This window comes from Lytechinus pictus, chromosome 8 (genome assembly GCF_037042905.1).
Source record: "Lytechinus pictus isolate F3 Inbred chromosome 8, Lp3.0, whole genome shotgun sequence".
Classification (NCBI taxonomy): Eukaryota; Metazoa; Echinodermata; class Echinoidea; order Temnopleuroida; family Toxopneustidae; genus Lytechinus; species Lytechinus pictus.
Window position 1 is genome coordinate 7,768,878 of NC_087252.1, and position 20,863 is coordinate 7,789,740.

Sequence of the window (20,863 nt, forward strand, 5' to 3'; positions counted from 1 at the left end):
TCAAGGAATTATGTACGTACACAAGTTTTATATAAAGAAAAAAATATCCAGGCTTTACCTTGTACCTCCTCGGATAGGCCTATTCCCGTGATAGGTGTATAAAATATATATCAATGCGTTGTGCCATTATCATTATGCTTCTTAAAGGACAAGTCCACCCCAACAAAAAGTTGATTTGAATAAAAAGAGAAAAATCCAATAAGCATAACACTGAAAATTTCATCGAAATCGGATGTAAAATAAGTTATGACATTTTAAAGTTTTGCTTAATATCACAAAACAGTTATATGCACATCCTGGCTGGTATGCAAATGAGGATAGTATGACGTCATCCACTTACTATTTCTTTTGTATTTTATTATATGAAATATTCTAATTTTCTCCTCATTGTCAAGTGATACAACAATTGATTCCTCCCTGAACATGTGGAATTAGCATTGTTTAATACTATATGGTTCAGTCAAGTTGGTCCTTATATTGTCAAATCTATAAAAAAAAATGACATATTGTATAATTCAAACAATGAAAAACAAAAGAAATAGTGAGTGATGGACATCATCGTCTGACTCGCCTAGTTGTGCACATCACTGTTTTGTGAAAAATAAGCGAAACTTAAAAAAACTTTCTTATTTTACACCCGATTTTGATGAAATTTTCAGCACTATGCTAGTTTGATTTTTTTCTATTTATTCAAGTCAGTATTTTCCTGGGGTGGACTTGACCTTTAAATATATGTCTACGTATTCAAATTCAAATTTAAAATCAATTTCAAAATATCAAATACTACAGTCATCCTACATACTGAATAGCTTTAATATCAGCACTAAATGACTCAAATTGCCGTAAAATTCTTAACCAGAATGACACATTTAGATCATGATTGTATAGTCTTACCATACAAACCCTGTGCGCTTTCAAGTTTATTGTTTTTAAATAAGCAGCCGTCTCCAATTTGGATCATACCATGTTTGATATTGTATTTTCTGAATGCATCTAAAATCATCTGATGCAGGAGACTATATACAGGCCTTATAAATTCTTGATAGATTACCCCTTAGCAAATGACTTTCATTGTATTTTCATACTAATTATTGCCTTTAAAAACCCTGATATTAGTTGGTATCAACGCTGCTCATAACCATATACTCGGAATCAATGCTATACGTGTCGGGCGACATAGGTACATAATCCTCCTTATCCGACTCTGTATCGGTCGAATCAGATACGACCGCGGTATCAACCGGAACGCGGTTGGTGAGCGGCGGTAGAGGTGGCGGTCGTGGATGACGCATGGACGACCGCATGGACGACCGCATCGACTCGCGAAGACTCTTCCGTTCCTCCTCACTCGGCTTGATGGACACGATAATATCGGAGGGGTTGACGAGACTGGACCGTAATTCTTTGATTTCCTGATAGATCTTAGGATCAACTTCGTTCCCCTCTTCAATCTGTGAAAACGGGGACATTTCACGGTCGTTAAAAATAAGCATATGATATGGTTACGATTTTACATGGTTTGAACCAGATCATGGTATACGTATACTTTATACAATATTTATACACAATAAACTCGTACACTGAAATTACATCATTGATTTGATTTTGCTTACCAAAATTTTGGCTCGTCCCATACTAATTTCATTATAGCAAATACACAATTTCTACAAGAATTTTGCTATCAGTGAAAGATTCGAGTGAAAATTATATTGGATTAGTTTTTGGTGAATCAGTGCACATGGTTGACGGACTATACTGAGGGATGCAATTAGTTAGGTAGAATGATGGTGTCGGATTCAAGATTAATAATATGCAATATATCGTCGTGATCATGATTGTATGAAAATGTATGAAAATTTATCTCTGAATTGTATTTCAAATGATTAAAATTGCTATTTTAAACTAAATAAATGTCAATAAATGTATCTTGATAATAAGTACTTGCATGCGATTCTTTTCTATTCTACTCATATTCTAGTCACCAATATTATGATTAAATAAGAAATTAGAATATCATGATAAAAAAATAATCGGGGTGCAACAAGTTTTCTTGGATGGTTGATGATGATGAAGAAGAAGAAGACGAAGAAGTAGAAAAGAAAAAGAGGACAAAGAAGGAGGAGGGGGAAAAGAAGAAGAAAAAAAAGAAGAAAAAGGAGAAGAAGAAGGAGAAGAAAAGAAGAGGAGGAATAAGAAGACCAAGAAGAAGGAGATGAAGAAGATCAAAGAAGACGAAGGGGGAGAGGAGAAGACTGAAAAAGAAGGAGGAGAAGACTGAAGGAGGAGGAGAATTAGAAGAAGGATAAGAAGGTGAAGAAGAAGAAGAAGAAGAAGAGGAGGAAGAAAAAGGAGGTGGAGGGATCGAGAGAAGGAGAAGAAAAAAATAATAATCAGAACAAGAAAAGGGGAAAGGAGACAAGAGAAATAAAACGATGAAGGAGGAAGAGAAGAATTAAGAAGAAGAAGGAGTAGGAGTAAAAGATGAAGAAAGAAAAAATGAAAGAACGATGAAGGAGGAGGAGAAGAATTAAGAAGGAGGAGGAGGAGGAGAAGGAAAAGAAGGAGAAAGAAAAATGAAAGAATTGCCTTACATTCAGACTTCCATCCACCATCCATCATCAGAAAACGTGATAGAGTTTAATTTACCGTGTAGAGGTTATAACGCAAGGCAGATGATATAGATGATGAACGAGAGAAAGTATCACCTACTCGGTCAGGTGATGGTGTCACGTGATTGCTGTCTTGGCCACCGGCGGCTCGAATTGTTCCTGATTAGCAAAGAATGTAAACTTGAATTATCACTGAACGTAATATTGTTTATGGTTCTCGACATAAAATTACAGTATTTTTCTCTTCCGGAAAAAAAGAGAAAATCGCTCAAAATCTTAAAGGGATGCTCCAGGCTGAAAACATTTATATCTGAATAAATAGAGTAAAATTCACAAAGCAAACTGACGAAAATTTCATCAAAATTGGATAAAAAAGTTATAGAATTTTAAAGTTGAGCAATATTTTGTGAAAATATATACATGCACGTCGTCATGAATATTTCTTCCTCTTCTTTTTCTTCCTCTTCTTCCTCCGCTGATCCCGGAGATCTACAGCTGGTTGTTGCATTGTTGTATTATGTGAGCTGATGATGTCACATCCCCACTTTCCTTTTTCTTAGATGAAATCATAATTGTTTCATTATTTCATGAATAATGTGCTTTCTTTATAATGAAATAAGTTACAGCAATGCATATCTAATGCACTAAATCAGTTGTCAATCCATTTTTTTTAATTCTTGGAGGTAAAATTTTGAATTAACCTAATTTCATATAATAAAATACAAAAGAACAAGCGGGGATATGACATCATCAATTTGCTTATTGAATATTCATGAAAACATGCCGAGAACTGTTTCGGCGAAAATGCAACAATTTAAAGTGTCATAACTTTGTTATTCCTTGTCCGATTAAGTTGATCAAATTTCAGTGTTTAGTTTGTCTGATTTTTCTTTATCTGTTCAAATCATATTTGGTTCAGCCTGGAGTACCCCTTTAATGCATTTATATTGTGGAAGAACCAGATACACAAACAGATTACCTTGGCCTATTCGAAACATCAGGCTAAAGGGATACTCCAGGCTGAGTATGTTTCATAAAACATACGACAGTATGGTAATTTTGTCATTATTCAGTTCATCATGCAACTATTATTGAAAGTATATTACCAAAACGGGAAATTTGGACAAAAATTGCAAGTTAAAAAACGGTCCGGTTCATCATACCTTTAACGACAGCCCTGAGAACGATAGAGACGGTGACTACGATCACGAAAGCACTGACAACGATCACGGCGATGATGACGAAAATGAGGTCACGAAGCCATACATTCTCTGCAAAAATGACGAACGATAACACTTTTAGAACAAAAACATGAAACCCGAATAACAACACAAGAAGGAATTGTGATTATGTATACTTTTTTTTTTTACCATATTTTGTTCTGGTTTATGTTTTTCCGTAGGCCTGTTTTCTGTGTATATAGTGCGTATCAAGAAAAACTTTGAAAAAGTCCTGGGAATTGAAAAAGATACAACATGGGGATAAATTTTCACATATATTGTCGGGTTTGGGTTTCATAATATAAAATTAAAGTAAAAATTTTGACAGAATGTTACACTTGAGTGAGCACTGTCCACTTTTGTAAAGTTCTCAGAAATGCTAATTTTTTTACATTGTGTTATGTTAAGGAAAAAGGCAAAGACAAACTGACCGCGCAGTATATTTCTCATATTTTTCTTTTGCATTTTTCAGCCAATTGAAATAAAACAGATGCATTTTAACATTCTGTAACAACTTTGCCACCGAAATTAAAATTTTAACCCGAGGTAAGCACAGCCATTACCCTTTGTGTACCAGCATTAAAAACTCATTTAAAGTGGGTTATTACTCGTATTTCATGTTAATATTTGTTTCTCCTCACTTTTCACAAGCATGATAATGATTTAGAGAAAGAAAAATCAAGCCTACGCCATTTCATGTGAATCAGTTATCATCAGGATGTCTTCAGGGGGATGGGGGGGGGGGAGGGGCGTATTGGCGTTCGTTTTGGGCAAGGAAACAAGTTATAAAAAGGTAAAAGATATCTTCAAATCATTCTTCTTAGCTAAAGTCAATGTGCTCTTCATGATAAACGTTTACTTTTATCCATATAACTATTTCTTATTAGCAAGTCATTTTTCACGAACTTTTCAAACTAAGTGGTGCTCACTCAAGCGGAAAGACTTTTCAACAGTTATATCGTCATTCGAGTAAAGAGACCAATGTATAAATGTGAAAAAGCTTCAGGATATTACAAATATATTATTTTATAGGATTATTTATAAGTGTAAACTTTTTTACTGCGCACTGTATATTACCAACTTGCCAATTAGTATGTAATTAAGAAGCATTGAAGACAATCACATATCATGTATTTAAAAAATCGATTTATATAAGTTCTTGAACAAATTATACTGACCCTGTGTACCTAGTAATCATAATACTAATGAATAATCATACGCGATCCCAAGATTGTTAGATCATTTCCTTGTCACAAAATAAGTCCAATCAACTATAAACCATGACACTAATATGCTTTATTATCAATATAGCCATTAACAACCGAAAGTTTATGACGTGAATATAATCAGTTATTAAATGATATGTTATGGAAAACAAGACAACGACCCTTAGATGATTCACACCTTAAGTACTTTTCGACGAGTACCCGGTCATGCCGGTATAGAGTGGGGAAAAGCAAGAGCTAGTTCAAAACCTATGTCTTCCAAATAGACCGTGTGTAAGGTTTTGGGGGAGAGGAGAAAAATAAGTAAAATAAAACTGGTGAAAGTAAAAAAAAAATCGGACAAGCAATAACAAAGTTAGCGATGATTTAATATTGAGATTCCTAAGTTCCCGAAGGGAAAGTGATTACCAAATTGTACAACTTTTTAAAATGCATAGCTTTCTCATTGTTTGGGCGATATTGTTCAATATTTCACCCATCTACCCGTCTGATTTTTCCCTCTAAAAATAACTTTTATTTTGGGTTGGATTCTGCTTCAGTGCTTTACTGACTTTCATATCTGTACCTTTTCTAAAGGAATATGATGCGTGGACGATTTTTTTGTTTAATAGAGATAAATCAAATACAATTAAACGTAAAAAAATAAAAAAAAATAAACGATGATTAGTACGCTCGGCAACAAAATTGAGATTTAAGACCTAAAAACGAGACATTCTATAAAGCTCGAAACAAAATGCGATTTCAGACCTAACAACGAGACATTCTATAAAGCACTTTTCTAGTCATGAACAGGACAGAATGATCAGCCCTAATCTGGCAAAAGGGTCTATCTGCACATTCGCCCTCGAAAAACTTTCTGAGAAAATCAGCTTTGAAGTTTGAGCATTTAATTTACTTGTAGAATACTTGAGAGTTAATTTTAGCTGGTGGACTCTATTCTATCACTTAGTTTATCTTAGAAAAATTATTTTTAGGCCCTTTTTGTTATTTTAATCCCTTTACTTTTCTTGTAAGATCCAATTTGATGCAGATAGACCCTTTTGCCAGATTAATCTCGGGAGCAAAGACAGTGATATTTATCTGGCAAAAGGGTCTATCTGCACATAGACCCTATAAAAATTGGCTGTAATCTGGCAAAAGGGTCTATCTGCACATAGACCTTTTTGCCAGATTAAATGATGGCAGATAATATGTTTATTTTATTAGGCAAACGGGGTCTATCTGCAGATACACCCTGTTACAGAGGGAAATTGTGTTAATTTAACCAGGCAGAAAGGTATATCTGCACGGTTGGTAAACTATTATAATATTGGACAGGCTGCATGCGCAGGACTCTCAACTTCATGGTCTACAACCACTTGGTTTACTATCCATTTTGTCCAAAACCATTTGGTCTACTGACCGTTTGGTCCATAACCATTTGGTCTACTAGGCATTTGTTACAAAACCATTTGGTCTACTAGGCGTTTGGTCCACAACCATTTGGTCTACTAGGCGTTGTTACAAAACCATTTGGTCTAATAGGCGTTTGGTCCACAACCATTTGGTCTACTAGGCGTTTGGTCCACAACCATTTGGTCTACTAGGTGTTTGGTCCATAAGCATTTGGTCTACTAGACGTTGTTACAAAACCACTGGTCTACTAGGCGTTTGGTCTACAAGTATTCGATCTACTAGGCGTTTAGTCCACGACCATTCGGTCTACTAGGCATTGATACAAAACTATTTGGTCTATATGCGTTTGGTCCACAAGCATTTGGTCTTCTAGGCGTCTGGTCCACAACCATTTGGTCTAAGTAGTCATTTCATTTGGTCCACAACCATTTGGTCTACGAGGAATGTTACAAAAACCATTTGGTCTACTAGGCATTTGGTCCGTAACTAATTGGTCTAAGTAGGCATTTGGTCTACCAGGAATGTAACAAAAAACATTTGATCTACCAGGCGTTTGGTCCGTAACTAATTGGTCTAAGTAGGCATTTGGTCCACAGCCAGCCATTTGGTGTACCAGGAATGTTACGAAAACCATTTGATTTACTTGGCGTTTATAACTAATTGACTTTGTTCTCAAAGCAATTGCTTTGTTCTCAAAGCAATTGGTTGGATGCACAGGGTGTCTTAGCGATTGGAAAATTTAAAACCTAACCCCCCCAACAAAAAATACATAAATAAATAAATAAATAAAATAATAATAATAATGATGACACTATCCAAGATTTTACACTTAATTGGGTAGGATATTGTTGATTATACAAAATTAATCAATTATAAATTTGGGCATAACAATATTTTTTTTTAATTTTTTCCATCTTATAAGATCTTCATTAATTATAACCAATTGTATTTTGATTTCTCTTTCTCACACATGCCACAGACTGACGAAGAATTTTACTTTGCCTTTCATTCTTTAAGAGCTATCTGTTTTCTTCTAAAATCTATGATTTTATTTTTTATATGGCAGTCTAACATCTACCAATTGTGTTTTTTCATTTCTTCTATTTTTGTCTTTTTCTCCTCTCTCCCTTGCTCTCCTGTTCTTTTTCTCTAAAATCCAAATTATTTTCTTGAGTTTTAAATAATTTGAGGCACTGCATTTTAGACATACATGTACAGGCAGGTTTTGGCCTGCTGGTTTTAGAATAGTGCTGCCCCAGTGATTGATCCACCAGGTCAGCTGAAAATGGCCACCACTTTGAAATCTAGGATGGCTATTATGAAATATCTTTCCTGAGCTATACATTACATGTGACACTGTAAATTGGTATTATGTACATGTGTGTATTTTGTTTTCATGCCAGCCATCTTAAGAAAAGGGTACCTCGAGCAACTCATTTTAAAAATAAATCGGCATTTATGAAGACTACACCTGACAGGATCAAATTCATGGCTTGAGACAGTAAAATGGCAATACTTCTTCCGCCAGTATAAAATTAGTTCCAAAGTGGTGATATTCTTCCCAATTTGAAAAAAGCAAGTTCAGTAAAGTTACCCTCCCTAAAATCAGTGTAAGATTATCAACCATATTCATTTTTGAAAATCAGCAATATCAAAATTAAAAATTTAGAATGGGTTTGCTCGAATGAATATCTTTGGCCTGCCAGTTGTAATTACGCCCGTATAACCCTGACTCAGGGGATCAGATCGCTGAGGGCCAGCAGTATTTGAAATAAGCTCCCCACACTACTTCTATATGTCAAAGTGCAATGCCGCAGATCATATAAAACTCAACGAAATAATTGCAATATTTCTATGGCAGCCAGCTTGGATTTCAAGATGACGGCCTTTTTTCCGCCGACCAATTGTCAGATTCCTTGGAGCCAGCATTTTTTTTAATCAACGCACCCAGATAACCATATACTACAAATTTTAGTGGCACATATGTAAAACTCAAGAAAATGACATTTAATGATTTTTCATGGCGGACATCTTTGATTTCAAATGGCGGCTGACCCGATGGTCAAATCGCTTGAGGCCGGCAATATTTGTAATCAGCGCCCAAAATTAAGCCTATATGCCAAATTTCAATACCGCAGTTCATATAAAACTCGAGAAAATGATTGCAACGATATTTCATGGCAGCCATCTTGGATTTCAAGATGGCGGCCATTTTGCTGCCAACCAAATGGTCAAATTGCTGGGGGCCGGCAATATTTGAAATCAGTGCTTTAAAATACCCCTATAGGGCCTAGGCCTATGCCAAATTTCAGTGTCACATGTCATGTAAAACTCAAGAAAATGACATTTAATGATTTCTCATGGCGGCCATCTTGGATTTCAAAATGGCGGCCGACCCAATGGTCAAATCACTTGGGGCCGGCAATATTCGAAATTAGCACCCCAAATTAAGCCTGTATGCCAAATATCAATACCGCAGTTCATACAAAAGTCGAGAAAATGATTGCAATAATATATCATGGCGGCCATCTTGGATTTCAAAATGGCGGTCATTTTGCCGCCGGCCGAATGGTCAAATTGCTGTGGGCCGGCAATATTTGAAATCAGTGCCTCAAAATACCCCTATATGCCAAATTTCAGTGTCACATGCCATGTAAAACTCAAGAAAATGACATTTAATGATTTTTCATGGCGGCCATCTTGCATTTCAAAATGGCGGCCGACCCGATGGTCAAATCACTTGGGGCCGGCAATATTCGAAATTAGCACCCCAAATTAAGCCTATATGCCAAATATCAATACCGCAGTTCATATAAAAGTCGAGAAAATGATTGCAATAATATATCATGGCGGCCATCTTGGATTTCAAAATGGCGGTCATTTTGCCGCCGGCCGAATGGTAAAATCGCTTGGGGCCGGCAATTTTTGAAATCAGCGCCCCAAAATACCCGTATATGTCAAATTTCACACTTTCTGCCAGATTCGAGCATCTTTTTCACATATCTACTGGACTAGATAGACCCTTTTGCCTGATTAAATAAATACGTCTTCTCCACCATGTAATCTGGCAAAAGGGTCTATGTGCAGATAAACCCCTTTGCCAGATTACTACCACTTTTTATAGGGTCTATGTGCAGATAGACCCTTCTGCCAGATTAGATACCAGTAAAATGATGGAATTTGATATTGGTGTCCTCTGGTATCTCGAAAACGAAAGCTCGAGCACCACTGAGAGTTGGCCAGATGAAAATTTTGACCTCATAAACCCTAGATATGAAAAAAAAAAAAAAATCCAAAATTTTGCAGATAGACCCTTTTGCCAGATCTATATATAACTATATAATTTATTGATGCGAGTGCGAAGCAGGGGCGGAAACAAAATGAGATTTCAGACCTAAAAAACGGGACATTCTAAGCAATTTTCTAATCATGAACAGGATAGGTATATAACTATACAATTGATGCGAGCGCGAAGCGCGAGCAGAAACACAATTGAAATTTCAAACATAAAAATGGGACACTCTATATTCATGTCTTGTAAATCAGGAAAAGGATGGGTAATTGGGTGTTACATTACATTAATAATGTGAGCGCGAAGTATTTAAACGCAACATTGCGTAAAATTTACAAAATATTACAAAATACATATTTTTACCCAACCAAAATGAATGTTCCCATTTTACCAAATATTAGGTAAACATCTTTTAGAGTGTATCTGGTGTTAGCCTAACGCGAAACCGGTGTTGTTTCAACACTCGGTGTGGACCGATATAGATACGAGGCTGGTGTTAAATTAACACCGGTGTTTTTGCAGTGTATTAAAGATAAACACACACTCAAATACCACAAAGAAATACACAACAAAGCAACCACTGTACATCAATAAAATCATAAGTAACAAATAAACAAAATAATACTTAAAAAACGAGAAAAAGAAAGAAAATTAATACAAAATGTTATTTTAATACTAATAGGTGTTGTATAAACACCTATCTGGTGTTAGACCAAAAGGAAACTGGTGTTCTTTAACACTTCTCTGGTGTGGACATATATAGATTCCGGGCTGGTGTTAAATCAACACCAGAGTTTTTGCAGTGTAATAGATCCTCCCCCCCAAAAAAAAAGCATCGAAGAACTAAAGCAACATTAGTAGTGAAGAAAAATAAAGAACGAAAAAAAAACAAATAAAGAATAAAGAAAGAATATGATAAAGAAAAAAGAAAAAAAAAGAAAGAAAGAAAGAAAAAGAGAGAGAGAGAGAAAGAAAGAAAGAAAGAAAGAAAGAAAGAAAGAAAGAAAGAAAGAAAGAAAGAAAGAAAGAAAGAAAGAAAGAAAGAAAGAAAGAAAGAAAGAAAGAAAGAAAGAAAGAAAGAAAGAAAGAAAGAAAGAAAGAAAGAAAGAAAGAAAGAAAGAAAGAAAGAAAGAAAGAAAGAAAGAGAGAGAGAAAAAAAACCCATAAAATTAATAAATATTAATTCATTTATAAACAAACAAAAAGGAAAGTAGAATTAATTAATGTGAAGAAAAAATTTATAAAGCAAACGCTCACCAGTTGACGACTTCAGCTCAACATTGTTTTTGGAGTTCATATTTTCGAAGTTTACATTTTCGGAGTCAATATTTTCGCCGCCAAAATGACGATCCGGAGGACTCGGAACGGTAGCTCGTGTCTCGGTCGTGCTTTCACCGCACAACCTATGAACGCAACGAAGCGATACGTCGTAGGTGGTCGAAGCTACGAGATCATTGAATTCATACACGTGGTCGGCGAAGTCGCTGTACGTGTCATCGAGATATCTTTCAGGGCATCCATCCCTCGTGGTGCTGTCATCTATATGTTATATTAAAACACATGCAGAAGAAACATTAAAAAAAATGCCCGAATGTTATTCATGACTAAGAAAGATCATCTGTTCGTGGCGGAGGGGGTGGGGCTCTAATATAAAGAAATACCCTAAATAATTACAATGGATTGTTACTTTCTGTTCATAGTTTGCATGCCGTAAACTTAAATATACGCTTAATTATACAAATATGGTATAATTTATGATACAGGACAATAGAATCTCTCCCTTTTTTGTAATTTGGATTGGCCCTTGAATCACCCGAGTCTTCTATACTAATCTTAACCTTTTTTTTTGGGGGGGGGAGTTAGTGCCCTCCCCCATCTACACGCGAGGGATTCGACTTACCTTGTGCAATGTTACATGCACTGAGAGAACACGAGGCCGAATGTGGTATGCCACTTACTTCAAGAAGGAGAGAGCTAGAAAGATTCCCCTCCACTGATGACAAATTCATTTCAGTATCAATCAAACCTAAAAAGAAACAACAAAAATGTGTTGTTGCGGTGCTGCTCAGTGGTATTTATTTAAAAAAAAACATGCACCAAGCGTAGAAAAAATATTCAATTATTAATTTATCTAGCGTCCATATAAAACAAATGATAGGTAAAGCATTATGACATGATTACATTACATACATCAGCGGCAGCGGCGTACCCAGGATTTTCCAAAAGGAGGGCAACTTTTTTGGAGGATATTTCGTCCGCGAAAAAATTTGACAAGCAAAAAAAAAAAGGTCTTCCTTCAAATCAACCGCAAATAAGGGGGCACGTGTCTGTTTTCATTGCATTACAGTATTACATTCCAAATTATTAATTTTAATCATTAATTTATTATTAATTTTGCTTCTCAAAAGGGGGGGGGGGGTACGTCCCCTGGATCAGTTGTGACTCGTCAAGGGGGGCAGTCTGCCCCCCCTTAGGTACGCTAGTGATCAGCGGAAGAGTTGGCCATGGACTTGTCATTAAGGATCCGTAAATAAGAAAAACAGTGTTTGTGGAGGAGAGGAGGGGAGGGGGGGGGGGGGGGCTTACCGATTCATTTGCGACCCAGGTGTGCATGCCTCCTCCCTAATATCCAACTGTGTACATACTTTCGACATGTTCAGTAAGAGTACTTAGCAACAAATGCCTATAATGGTTTGATAGGGCTATTGTTACACTCCTGAAGATGGTGGGGGTGAAGTCTTTTCTCCGGGGGGGGGGGGGGCACTTCCATTGACGAGTGGATACCATGCGCGACCATGGGGTCTCGAAAAGCACCCTAAACACGTATTTTCCATATTCTGAAAATGCAACCCTTAACAAGTATTGGCGTGTGAAACCCTACCTTGAACAAGTATTGGAAACAAAACGATACTCTTGTTAAGTATTCCCTGAATTGACCCCCTAAACAAGTACAGCGATTTTTTTTATTGCTATTTCACGGACGTCGGTCGACGGTTTGGTTACACTTCGTATTTCCGAAGATTCGTAATTCCGAAGGTTCTTTATTCCGAAGGTTCGTAATTCCGAAACACGCAAATTGCCTATACCTCGATGTTCGTTAATCCGAAAACGTAAAAGGGTTCGTTAATCCGATCATTTGTGGCGTTATTCCGAAGGTTCGTTATTCCGAAGGTTCGATAATTCGAAAACGAAATAAGGTTCGATGTTCCGAAGGTTCGTTAATCCGAAAACGAAATAAGGTTCGTTGTTCCGAAGGTTCGTTGGTCCGAAAACGAAATAAGGTTAGTTAATCATTTAGTTTCGGACTAACGAACCTTCGGAATTACGAACCTCATTTCTTTTTCGGATTAACGAACCTTCGGAACAACGAACCTTATTTCGTTTTCGGATTAACGAACCTTCGGAATTACAAACCTTCGGAAATACGAACCTTCGGAATAACGAATCTTCGGAATATCCGAAGCTTCGGAATAACGAAGCTTCGGAATTACGAATGTATGCGGACGGGGTTTACCTTTACCTACATCATTGGGTTTAGTACAGCCCCACCACATCTCGCGCAAATCGTACTCTTAACACATCGTGTTGACTATTGGGGCAAAAAGTACATCCTTTATAAAGCAATTTAGTCTTAATTTTTATACCCTCGCAAATTTGACCCTAAACACGTAGCTTTCCTATTGAAAAAAGATACCCCTTTTCATTATTTTAGTGTTTTGACACCCTTATTACGTGACGTACGTAACGTGCCCAATCTTGATATGACAACCTTTTTTACGTGTTTTTTGGGTCGCGCATGGTATCCACTCGCCAATGTAAGTGCCCCCCGGGAGTCTTTTCAAGGGGAGTCGCCCCACCCCTTTGAAACTCCGCACACCAATATTCTTCAGGTTTCAAAAAAATAGTGATGAATTGAACTGACTATTCAGAATCTAAACATTCTTTTAGGCAGCATGGTAAAATCTCAATCGTCGTCATCACAATAATCGCCACTACAATGCGCACTAAAGACACCGCCGCTATCGTCGACATTGTCGCCATCGATGTTCACCATCACCATAGTAATTATCATCGTCACCATCGCCATCATGAGTATCATCATTACCGATTTCATCACCACCATCATTATCAGCAGCAGCAGTATCATTATAATCATCCCACCACCACCACCACCATCATCATCATCATGATCAACATCATCACAATTACCGTCATCATCATCACCATAATCGTCGTCGTCATCATCATCATCATCATCATCATCACCACCACCACCACCACCATCATCATCATCATCACCACCACCACCACCACCACCACCATCATCATCATCATCATCATCATCATCATCACCACCACCACCACCACCACCATCATCATCACCACCACCACCACCACCATCATCATCATCATCATCATCATCACCACCACCACCACCACCATCATTACACCACCACCACCACCACCATCCATCCATCATCACCACCACCACCACCACCACCATCATCATCACCACCACCACCACCACCATCATCATCATCATCATCATCACCACCACCACCATCATCATCATCATCATCATCATCACCACCACCACCATCATGCCCATTATACTTTAACCATCATCTATAAAGGCCACCACCACCATCAATACCACCACTTCTTATTTTCACCGTCATCCTCGCCATCGATCATAATCATAACAAAATAATTGAAATAAAGTCATTACTCACAGATAGCTTTCTCTGCAACGACATCCTCCCCAAGTGCCACGTGACTAACTCTGCATCGCAATATCTTCCCATAATGCTCTCTTCTAGTTACGTAATTCAACTCGCTGATGACCCTCACGTATCCCGACGTCATATTCGTGGTCGTCACCTCGGCGGCGTCGGTCACGTTTTCCTCATCGAGAGACCACGTGATCTCGGAGGAGGGGAAGCTGCCGCCAGCGATACAAAACGGTTCATGGTGTGTCGATGACGTCAGAACGTCAGCAAGTCCATGGATGTCAATTGGCTGATCGGGAGGTTCTGAAAAAAAAATAGTCCAGCAAATAAATAAAAAATAAAAAACCGAAACAAGCAACCCCTCCCATCTAATTCATCAATTACTTTATTTTTTTTCAGGGTATAAAATTCTTCATGACAGCAATTTCAGTTCCAGAAATGTCTATTTTTTCTATTTTGTTGTTTTAAATAAAAAGACCCTATCCCAATACTCCTGTCATTGCCATACCCCACCCCCCCCCCGCCGTGTTCAATGATGTTGATCAACGCAGTAAACATCAGTCAAGTCACAATTGGATATATAGCATGGTTTATCAGTAAGGCTCAGAATTTTCATAAATAGTTTCAGTTCTTTTTAGAATTCATATGTTCCCTCCATCATATGCTGACTATTTGGGAGGGGTGAGAATATGAGATATAACTTAAATAAGCGATGGAGCGAAGCGATCAATTTGATTACACTTCCATTTCTTTATTATCATCATTGAATTTATATAGAAGGATTTTCGCACACTTCATATATTTTTCGTGCAAATCGCGATATGATGACGATTTGAAAATTATTATCATCATCATTTTTTTTTTTTTTTTTTGGGGGGGGGAGTATAGGCTAGGCTAGACTGAGGGCAACTGCCCTTTACCCCCTCTTTATACGTATGTCTTTTGAGGACTCTTACCTTCAACATAGATGATAATGCTTGTATTGCGAACTACTCTCCCGTCTATCATCACGGCCTGACATACCAATGATTTGCCGTGATCCGTCCGACTAGGACGACGGATGGCGAATGACGATGTCGTGTTCTGGAATCCAACTACGTCCGAACTCGGTGACGGGCTCGACAAAGGCTCAACGTGAGCACCATCTTCGTACCATTTGATTGTCACAGCCGGTCTGGATCTGACGGCCTGGCATTCGAACTCGACGTCGACACCGGGTTTGAGCGTCACGGCGTTCTGGTGGATGTCGACGGGATTGTTTGCTGCTTGGCCTTGGAGGAGAAGCTCTCGAGGAGCTGTAGAAGGTTGAACAGAGAGAGGGAGGGATGTACGAAATAAAGGAAATATTGATTAAAAAGAAAGGTGTCAGCCGGGGACAAATTCGACTTTTAACTTCTAGAACGAATAAAAAAATCTAAGAAACGTGATTGTTTGTTTTTATGGGCGATGGAACGAATTTGAAAAGGGGGCTGAACATGCCTTATTTTTAAATATTTTTGTATGTGATTACTGAAAAAGCTGATTCTCCTCCATACCCTCTCTCCCGGTTCGGCGGTCCACATTAAGATAAGGTAAGATTTTTCAATTCACAAAAATCAGTTTAATGTACGGGGATGAAGTGTTTATAACTGCGAATGAATAAACTCCAGAAACATGCCTTTATGAAAAAAACATCTTTCTAAATCCAAAACGTTTTTTGCTGCAATTGTTTTGACTCCTAATTCAATAACTGCGTCTTCCATCAAAGTGTTCTGTATGCAAATTAAGTGCCCTTGATCTAGCCCTACCCCCCCCCCCTGATATCAAAATACAAGTCACCTGCAGTCACTTCTAGAGAAGAGCGCGACGATTTCTCGAGAGAACCACGAACACCAACCACACAAGTGTATGTTCCCTTGTCATCGATGACCACGTCGTTTATGGTTAAGTTCCCACTCGACACGAAGTCCACGGAGAGGCTATACCTATCCTTCACTTTCGTTGAATTCTGGTCAGAACTGCCCACATATATGGTATGGTTTATACCCCTTTTCCACAACACTTGTTGAAAGTTACTTCTGGACGATCGCGGTGTGTAGGAACACGGAATGGTGATCGACGCTCCGTATTCAGCCTTGACGACGTCGGCGGTGTGGACTTCGATTCCATGAGAGAGATCTGATGATTTAAACAAGAAAAAAGACGACTCAGAATTGTATGTTTTTAGCAACACACATTGCCCTTTAATAATGATGACACAAACACATGGCACTGGGAACGATTCTTTACTGTACAGGGGTGCTGATGTGAATCAGACAAGGAAAATTTTTTTTTTTAAATTAAAAGGTTATTTTGGTTTAGAGAAATTTGACAAGCAAAAAAAAAGGTTTTCACTACAAAATGTAGGTCAGTTTAGTTATATGTCTACATTTTGCTACACCTATACCAGAATTCAGGGGGATGCCCTTTTCAAAATGAAATGTACCCTTTTTCAAATAAAATTCCTTTTTGAAGTAAAACATAAAATATCTTAGGTTAGAAGATCACAAAATTTGCGGCTCGCGCTCGCATCAATTATTGTTTAGTAAGGTATTTATTCTGTTTCTGGTTACAAAAATGCTTAGAATGTCATGTTTTCGGGTTGGAACATCACAAATTTTCAGCTTGCGCTTCGCGCTCCCATTTTTCGATCGGGGAGATATACATCCTATTCATGAGACACTAAATGCAATCCGTAATAGGCCCGGGGGAGGGGGGCAGTCAAATTAATTGCTGTACAGATACATGACCAAATTATTTCCAAACACCCCCTAAACGAGTTTTTCTCTGTGTGCAAAATAACCCCCTAAACAAGTTTTTCGCGGGCTTTATTTACACTTTTTGGCCCCTAAACAAGTTGTCGCCAGGATGTGACCCCGGGGAAAAGCTTGAGAGCATACCCTAAACACGTTTGGCTAGTCTTAAAAAAGTTTTTTTTGGAAAAAACATACTCTAGATACGTTCGTTCGACCCCGAATGACCATTGACCATTTTTTTTTTGGTCATGCATGTGTACAGCAATATATTTGACCACCGCTCCCCTTCCCGGGGTAATTTCCTTTTCTGGTCAGTATATTAAAAATTGCAGCTCGCGCTTTGCGCTCGCGTTAATTTTTTTTTTTTTTTTGGGGGGGGTAAATACACATCTTTTTCATGAGCTCGCGATTCGCGCTCGCAATATCGATTGCTTTTGAACAGTAATTATCGCCATACTGACCAACAAGCGAGTTTAACAACTTCAGATTTGATTTCTTTTCCAAACCGCACACTCTCGCGGAAAAAAATAAAGCCTTAATATATATTTTATCAATCAGAAATCACTTCAAAAAGGCTTAACTAAACTTTATTACCACAAAACACGCAAATACTTTACGCAGATGACAATCTCATGGTGAGAATATCCGTTTTCACCAAAATGCCCATTTTGTTCCTCCTCCACCAAAGCGAAAATACGTCCCGCCGTCCCTGATTTCACAATTACAATCATTTTAATAGAATTCCCAAAGCAAGACAGACATACGGATTGCACATTTAGATTAAAACAATATTTGCCATTATGATGATATTATGACAGAATTGGCTTTATACTTGAGCCTTGAGTAATTAAAACAATCCACACTGATATGGTGTGTCCAAAACACATATAGTATTTCACGAAACAATTTTTCTCCCTTTTCTATCTTCGTGTTTTTAATTTCATAAATAAATATACACATGAAAGCGAAAAGATTTATGTAATTCATATAGTCTGATGTTATTTAAAATGGTTTACATTTCATTCGAATCTTTTTCAATATGTTGTAATATGTATTAATTAACTTCATCGCATATTTTGACATTTCAATGTATAAGATATTAAGATGTTCTTTGAAGAAAAAAATCAAAACAAAACAATATTTGCCATTATGATGATATTATGACAGAATTGGCTTTATACTTGAGCCTTGAGTAATTAAAACAATCCACACTGATATGGTGTGTCCAAAACACATATAGTATTTCACGAAACAATTTTTCTCCCTTTTCTATCTTCGTGTTTTTAATTTCATGAATAAATATACACATGAAAGCGAAAAGATTTATGTAATTCATATAGTCTGATGTTATTAAAAATGGTTTACATTTCATTCGAATCTTTTTCAATATGTTATAATATGTATTAATTAACTTCATCGCATATTTTGACATTTCAATGTATAAGATATTAAGATGTTCTTTGAAGAAAAAAAACAAAACAAAACTAATGAATATATCCGGTGACTCAATCCTGGATAGCTCTTTTCAAAATTAAATTGAGGTGTAGAATTCGTTATTATCTTTGGTAAGGCTCAGTAAAGTGAACTACTTTGTTATATTATTTTTTTTATTATTGATTCTTTGGGGCAATTTGATTTTGAACATATCGGATTTGCATGTTAACAGAAACATGATATATATAAGTTTTAAAGGTAGATATAAATTTCATTCGTTTGTTTTATCGCATTATTGATTATTTGTAGTTATGCCGCGTCAGAAGCATGGCCTTTATTGATAAATCAAGAGGCGTATCCAAGAAATGGAGGCAAGGAGCAGGTGCCACTAGGAGCACGAGCCCCAAGCTGCCACTTCCCATATTGTAAGATAATCAGAACAATACGGAAAATATAATTCGAGGAGTGTTGCCCAGTAGTATTAATGCGAACATATTCGGACATTTTTGCAATCATCTGTGCTTTTCGGGTGAAAATATTTTATGAGATCCGAAAGGAAATGGAAAGCCTATAAATAAAATGATGACGAGTCAGCTGAATTCAAAAGAAAAAAGAGGAAGAAGAAGTAGTTGAAGAAGAAGAAGAAGAAGAAGAAGAGGAGCATGAATTGAGGAGGAGAAGGAGGAAGATAAACGTGAAAATGTGACTGATTCAAATTAATAACAAATTGAAATATATTATCATTCTAACAAAAAATCACTAACATGAAAGTGAGGGATAATAAGTATTTGCTTACCGAATACCGCCGCAAAATAAATAGTCAAACTGAAGAAATTGTGGATGTTGCGAAGCAAAAGCATATTCCCTCTGTTCATGATCACGAGGAACGATAGCTCAAACTTTGGTTCAAATATGATACTTCTTCCATGAATCTAAAAAGTGGTTAAAAATGCTGCAGAAGTACTACAGTCTAGTATAGAAACCTCTTTTTCGCAATTGCCGTGTCGTAAATGTGCCGTTTGAATTTTGAAGAGAATATCGGAATAAATATCGTTCAGGTGGCTCGGTCCTTTCGACTTAACTTGTCGATAATCATCAATAATTTCGAGAACAGAATTGTCATTTCGGGAAAAAATGTCATCAAACAGTATCGTCACAGAATTCTTTCGAGTTGCAAATCATTTTAAACAACAAGAAATGAGGAAAAATGATAGACTTCGCTGAGGCTTAATCGCGTCCTGCTCTTCCTTGTACTTAATATGCCGACATTTTCCCACCATCCTGAAGTTCCAAACGCTCAGTTTTTCAGACTGACCAGAAAGTTAATGATGGATGCGAGTATATTGCCACACCATTTCCTCGAATGCAGATTTGATATTAATGATTACGAAACGTTAAAACCTCAAGAATATATATATGACATGATAATCAGATACGAAAGTAATTTAAGTGATGATTGTTGTCTTTTAAGTTGATTAATTAGTATCCTGTACTTGTATTACCATGGTTTTTAAGAGGGTATAGGTAAACTCTTTATCTCTCCCTCTCTCTTTCCATGAAGTTTTACAGTCTTTCGGTTTCCCTCTCTCCTTCCCCATTTCTCCCCGCTCGTCTCTCGACCTACTTTTCTTTTTTCCCCTCCCGTTCTCACCTTCTCTCTCCGTTCTTCCCCTCTCCATTTATTTAGTCATCGAAAGGGGTGTAATAGTAGGATTGCTTAAAGCGAACACATGCAACCACATATATATTATAGGCCTATATGGTAAATGCGAGAAATATAGTTCTTTTATTTTCATTTCGTTGAATATTTCCCCCATCATGAAGTGTCAGAGGCACATTTTTTTTCTTAACGCTATACAACTCAATTACAACTCTCTAAATTCCGTAGATTGAAAGTCAATCTAAAGATTGAAAGTCAATCTAATAGATTGTGGTCAGGAACCAATTTAAAATTGGATTGACAGATTCAATCGAATAAGCTTGAATTCTATTATCTATTATACAGTAGATTGAAGATTTCAATCCAACTTTGGATTGGTCCCTGATAGCAATCTATTTTAATCTAAGGAATTTAGAGAGAACACAAAAATTGTACTTGCAGGGCATTAATGATTATGTAGGCCTTTTAATTTTAGTTACCATAGTAACCACGTTTCTCAGCAAATCAAAATTAAAATAAATTG

General features: G+C 37.1%; 1 protein-coding gene across 2 annotated transcripts; it reads right to left on the bottom strand.

Annotated features, from left to right (window-relative positions):
* Positions 1-691: 691 nt before the first annotated feature.
* On the bottom strand, positions 692-20,068 carry LOC129267289 (uncharacterized). 2 transcript variants are annotated; one of them, XM_064103515.1, is made up of 9 exons: positions 19,477-20,068; positions 16,291-16,629; positions 15,429-15,767; positions 14,476-14,775; positions 11,643-11,768; positions 11,000-11,281; positions 3,773-3,880; positions 2,710-2,768; positions 692-1,451 (listed from the first exon to the last, which is right to left on the bottom strand). In XM_064103515.1, the coding sequence occupies exons 1-9, from the start codon at positions 19,553-19,555 to the stop codon at positions 1,113-1,115; spliced, it is 1,971 nt and encodes a 656-aa protein (XP_063959585.1). In that variant the 5' UTR covers positions 19,556-20,068; the 3' UTR covers positions 692-1,112. The 2 variants fall into 2 exon arrangements, with proteins under 2 accessions (XP_063959585.1, XP_063959584.1); XM_064103514.1 differs by having other exon boundaries at positions 1,018-1,451; positions 2,647-2,768; positions 19,477-20,062.
* Positions 20,069-20,863: the final 795 nt, after the last annotated feature.

Coding starts and splice junctions, on each gene's coding strand:
- LOC129267289 (XM_064103514.1), bottom strand. CDS start 19,555: ATGAACAGAGGGAATATGCTTTTGCTTCGCAACATCCACAATTTCTTC. Junction 16,630..19,476: donor TTATTTTGCGGCGGTATTCG/GTAAGCAAATAC, acceptor TTAAATCATCAG/ATCTCTCTCATGGAATCGAA. Junction 2,769..3,772: donor TCTCAGGGCTGTCGTTAAAG/GTATGATGAACC, acceptor TTTGCTAATCAG/GAACAATTCGAGCCGCCGGT.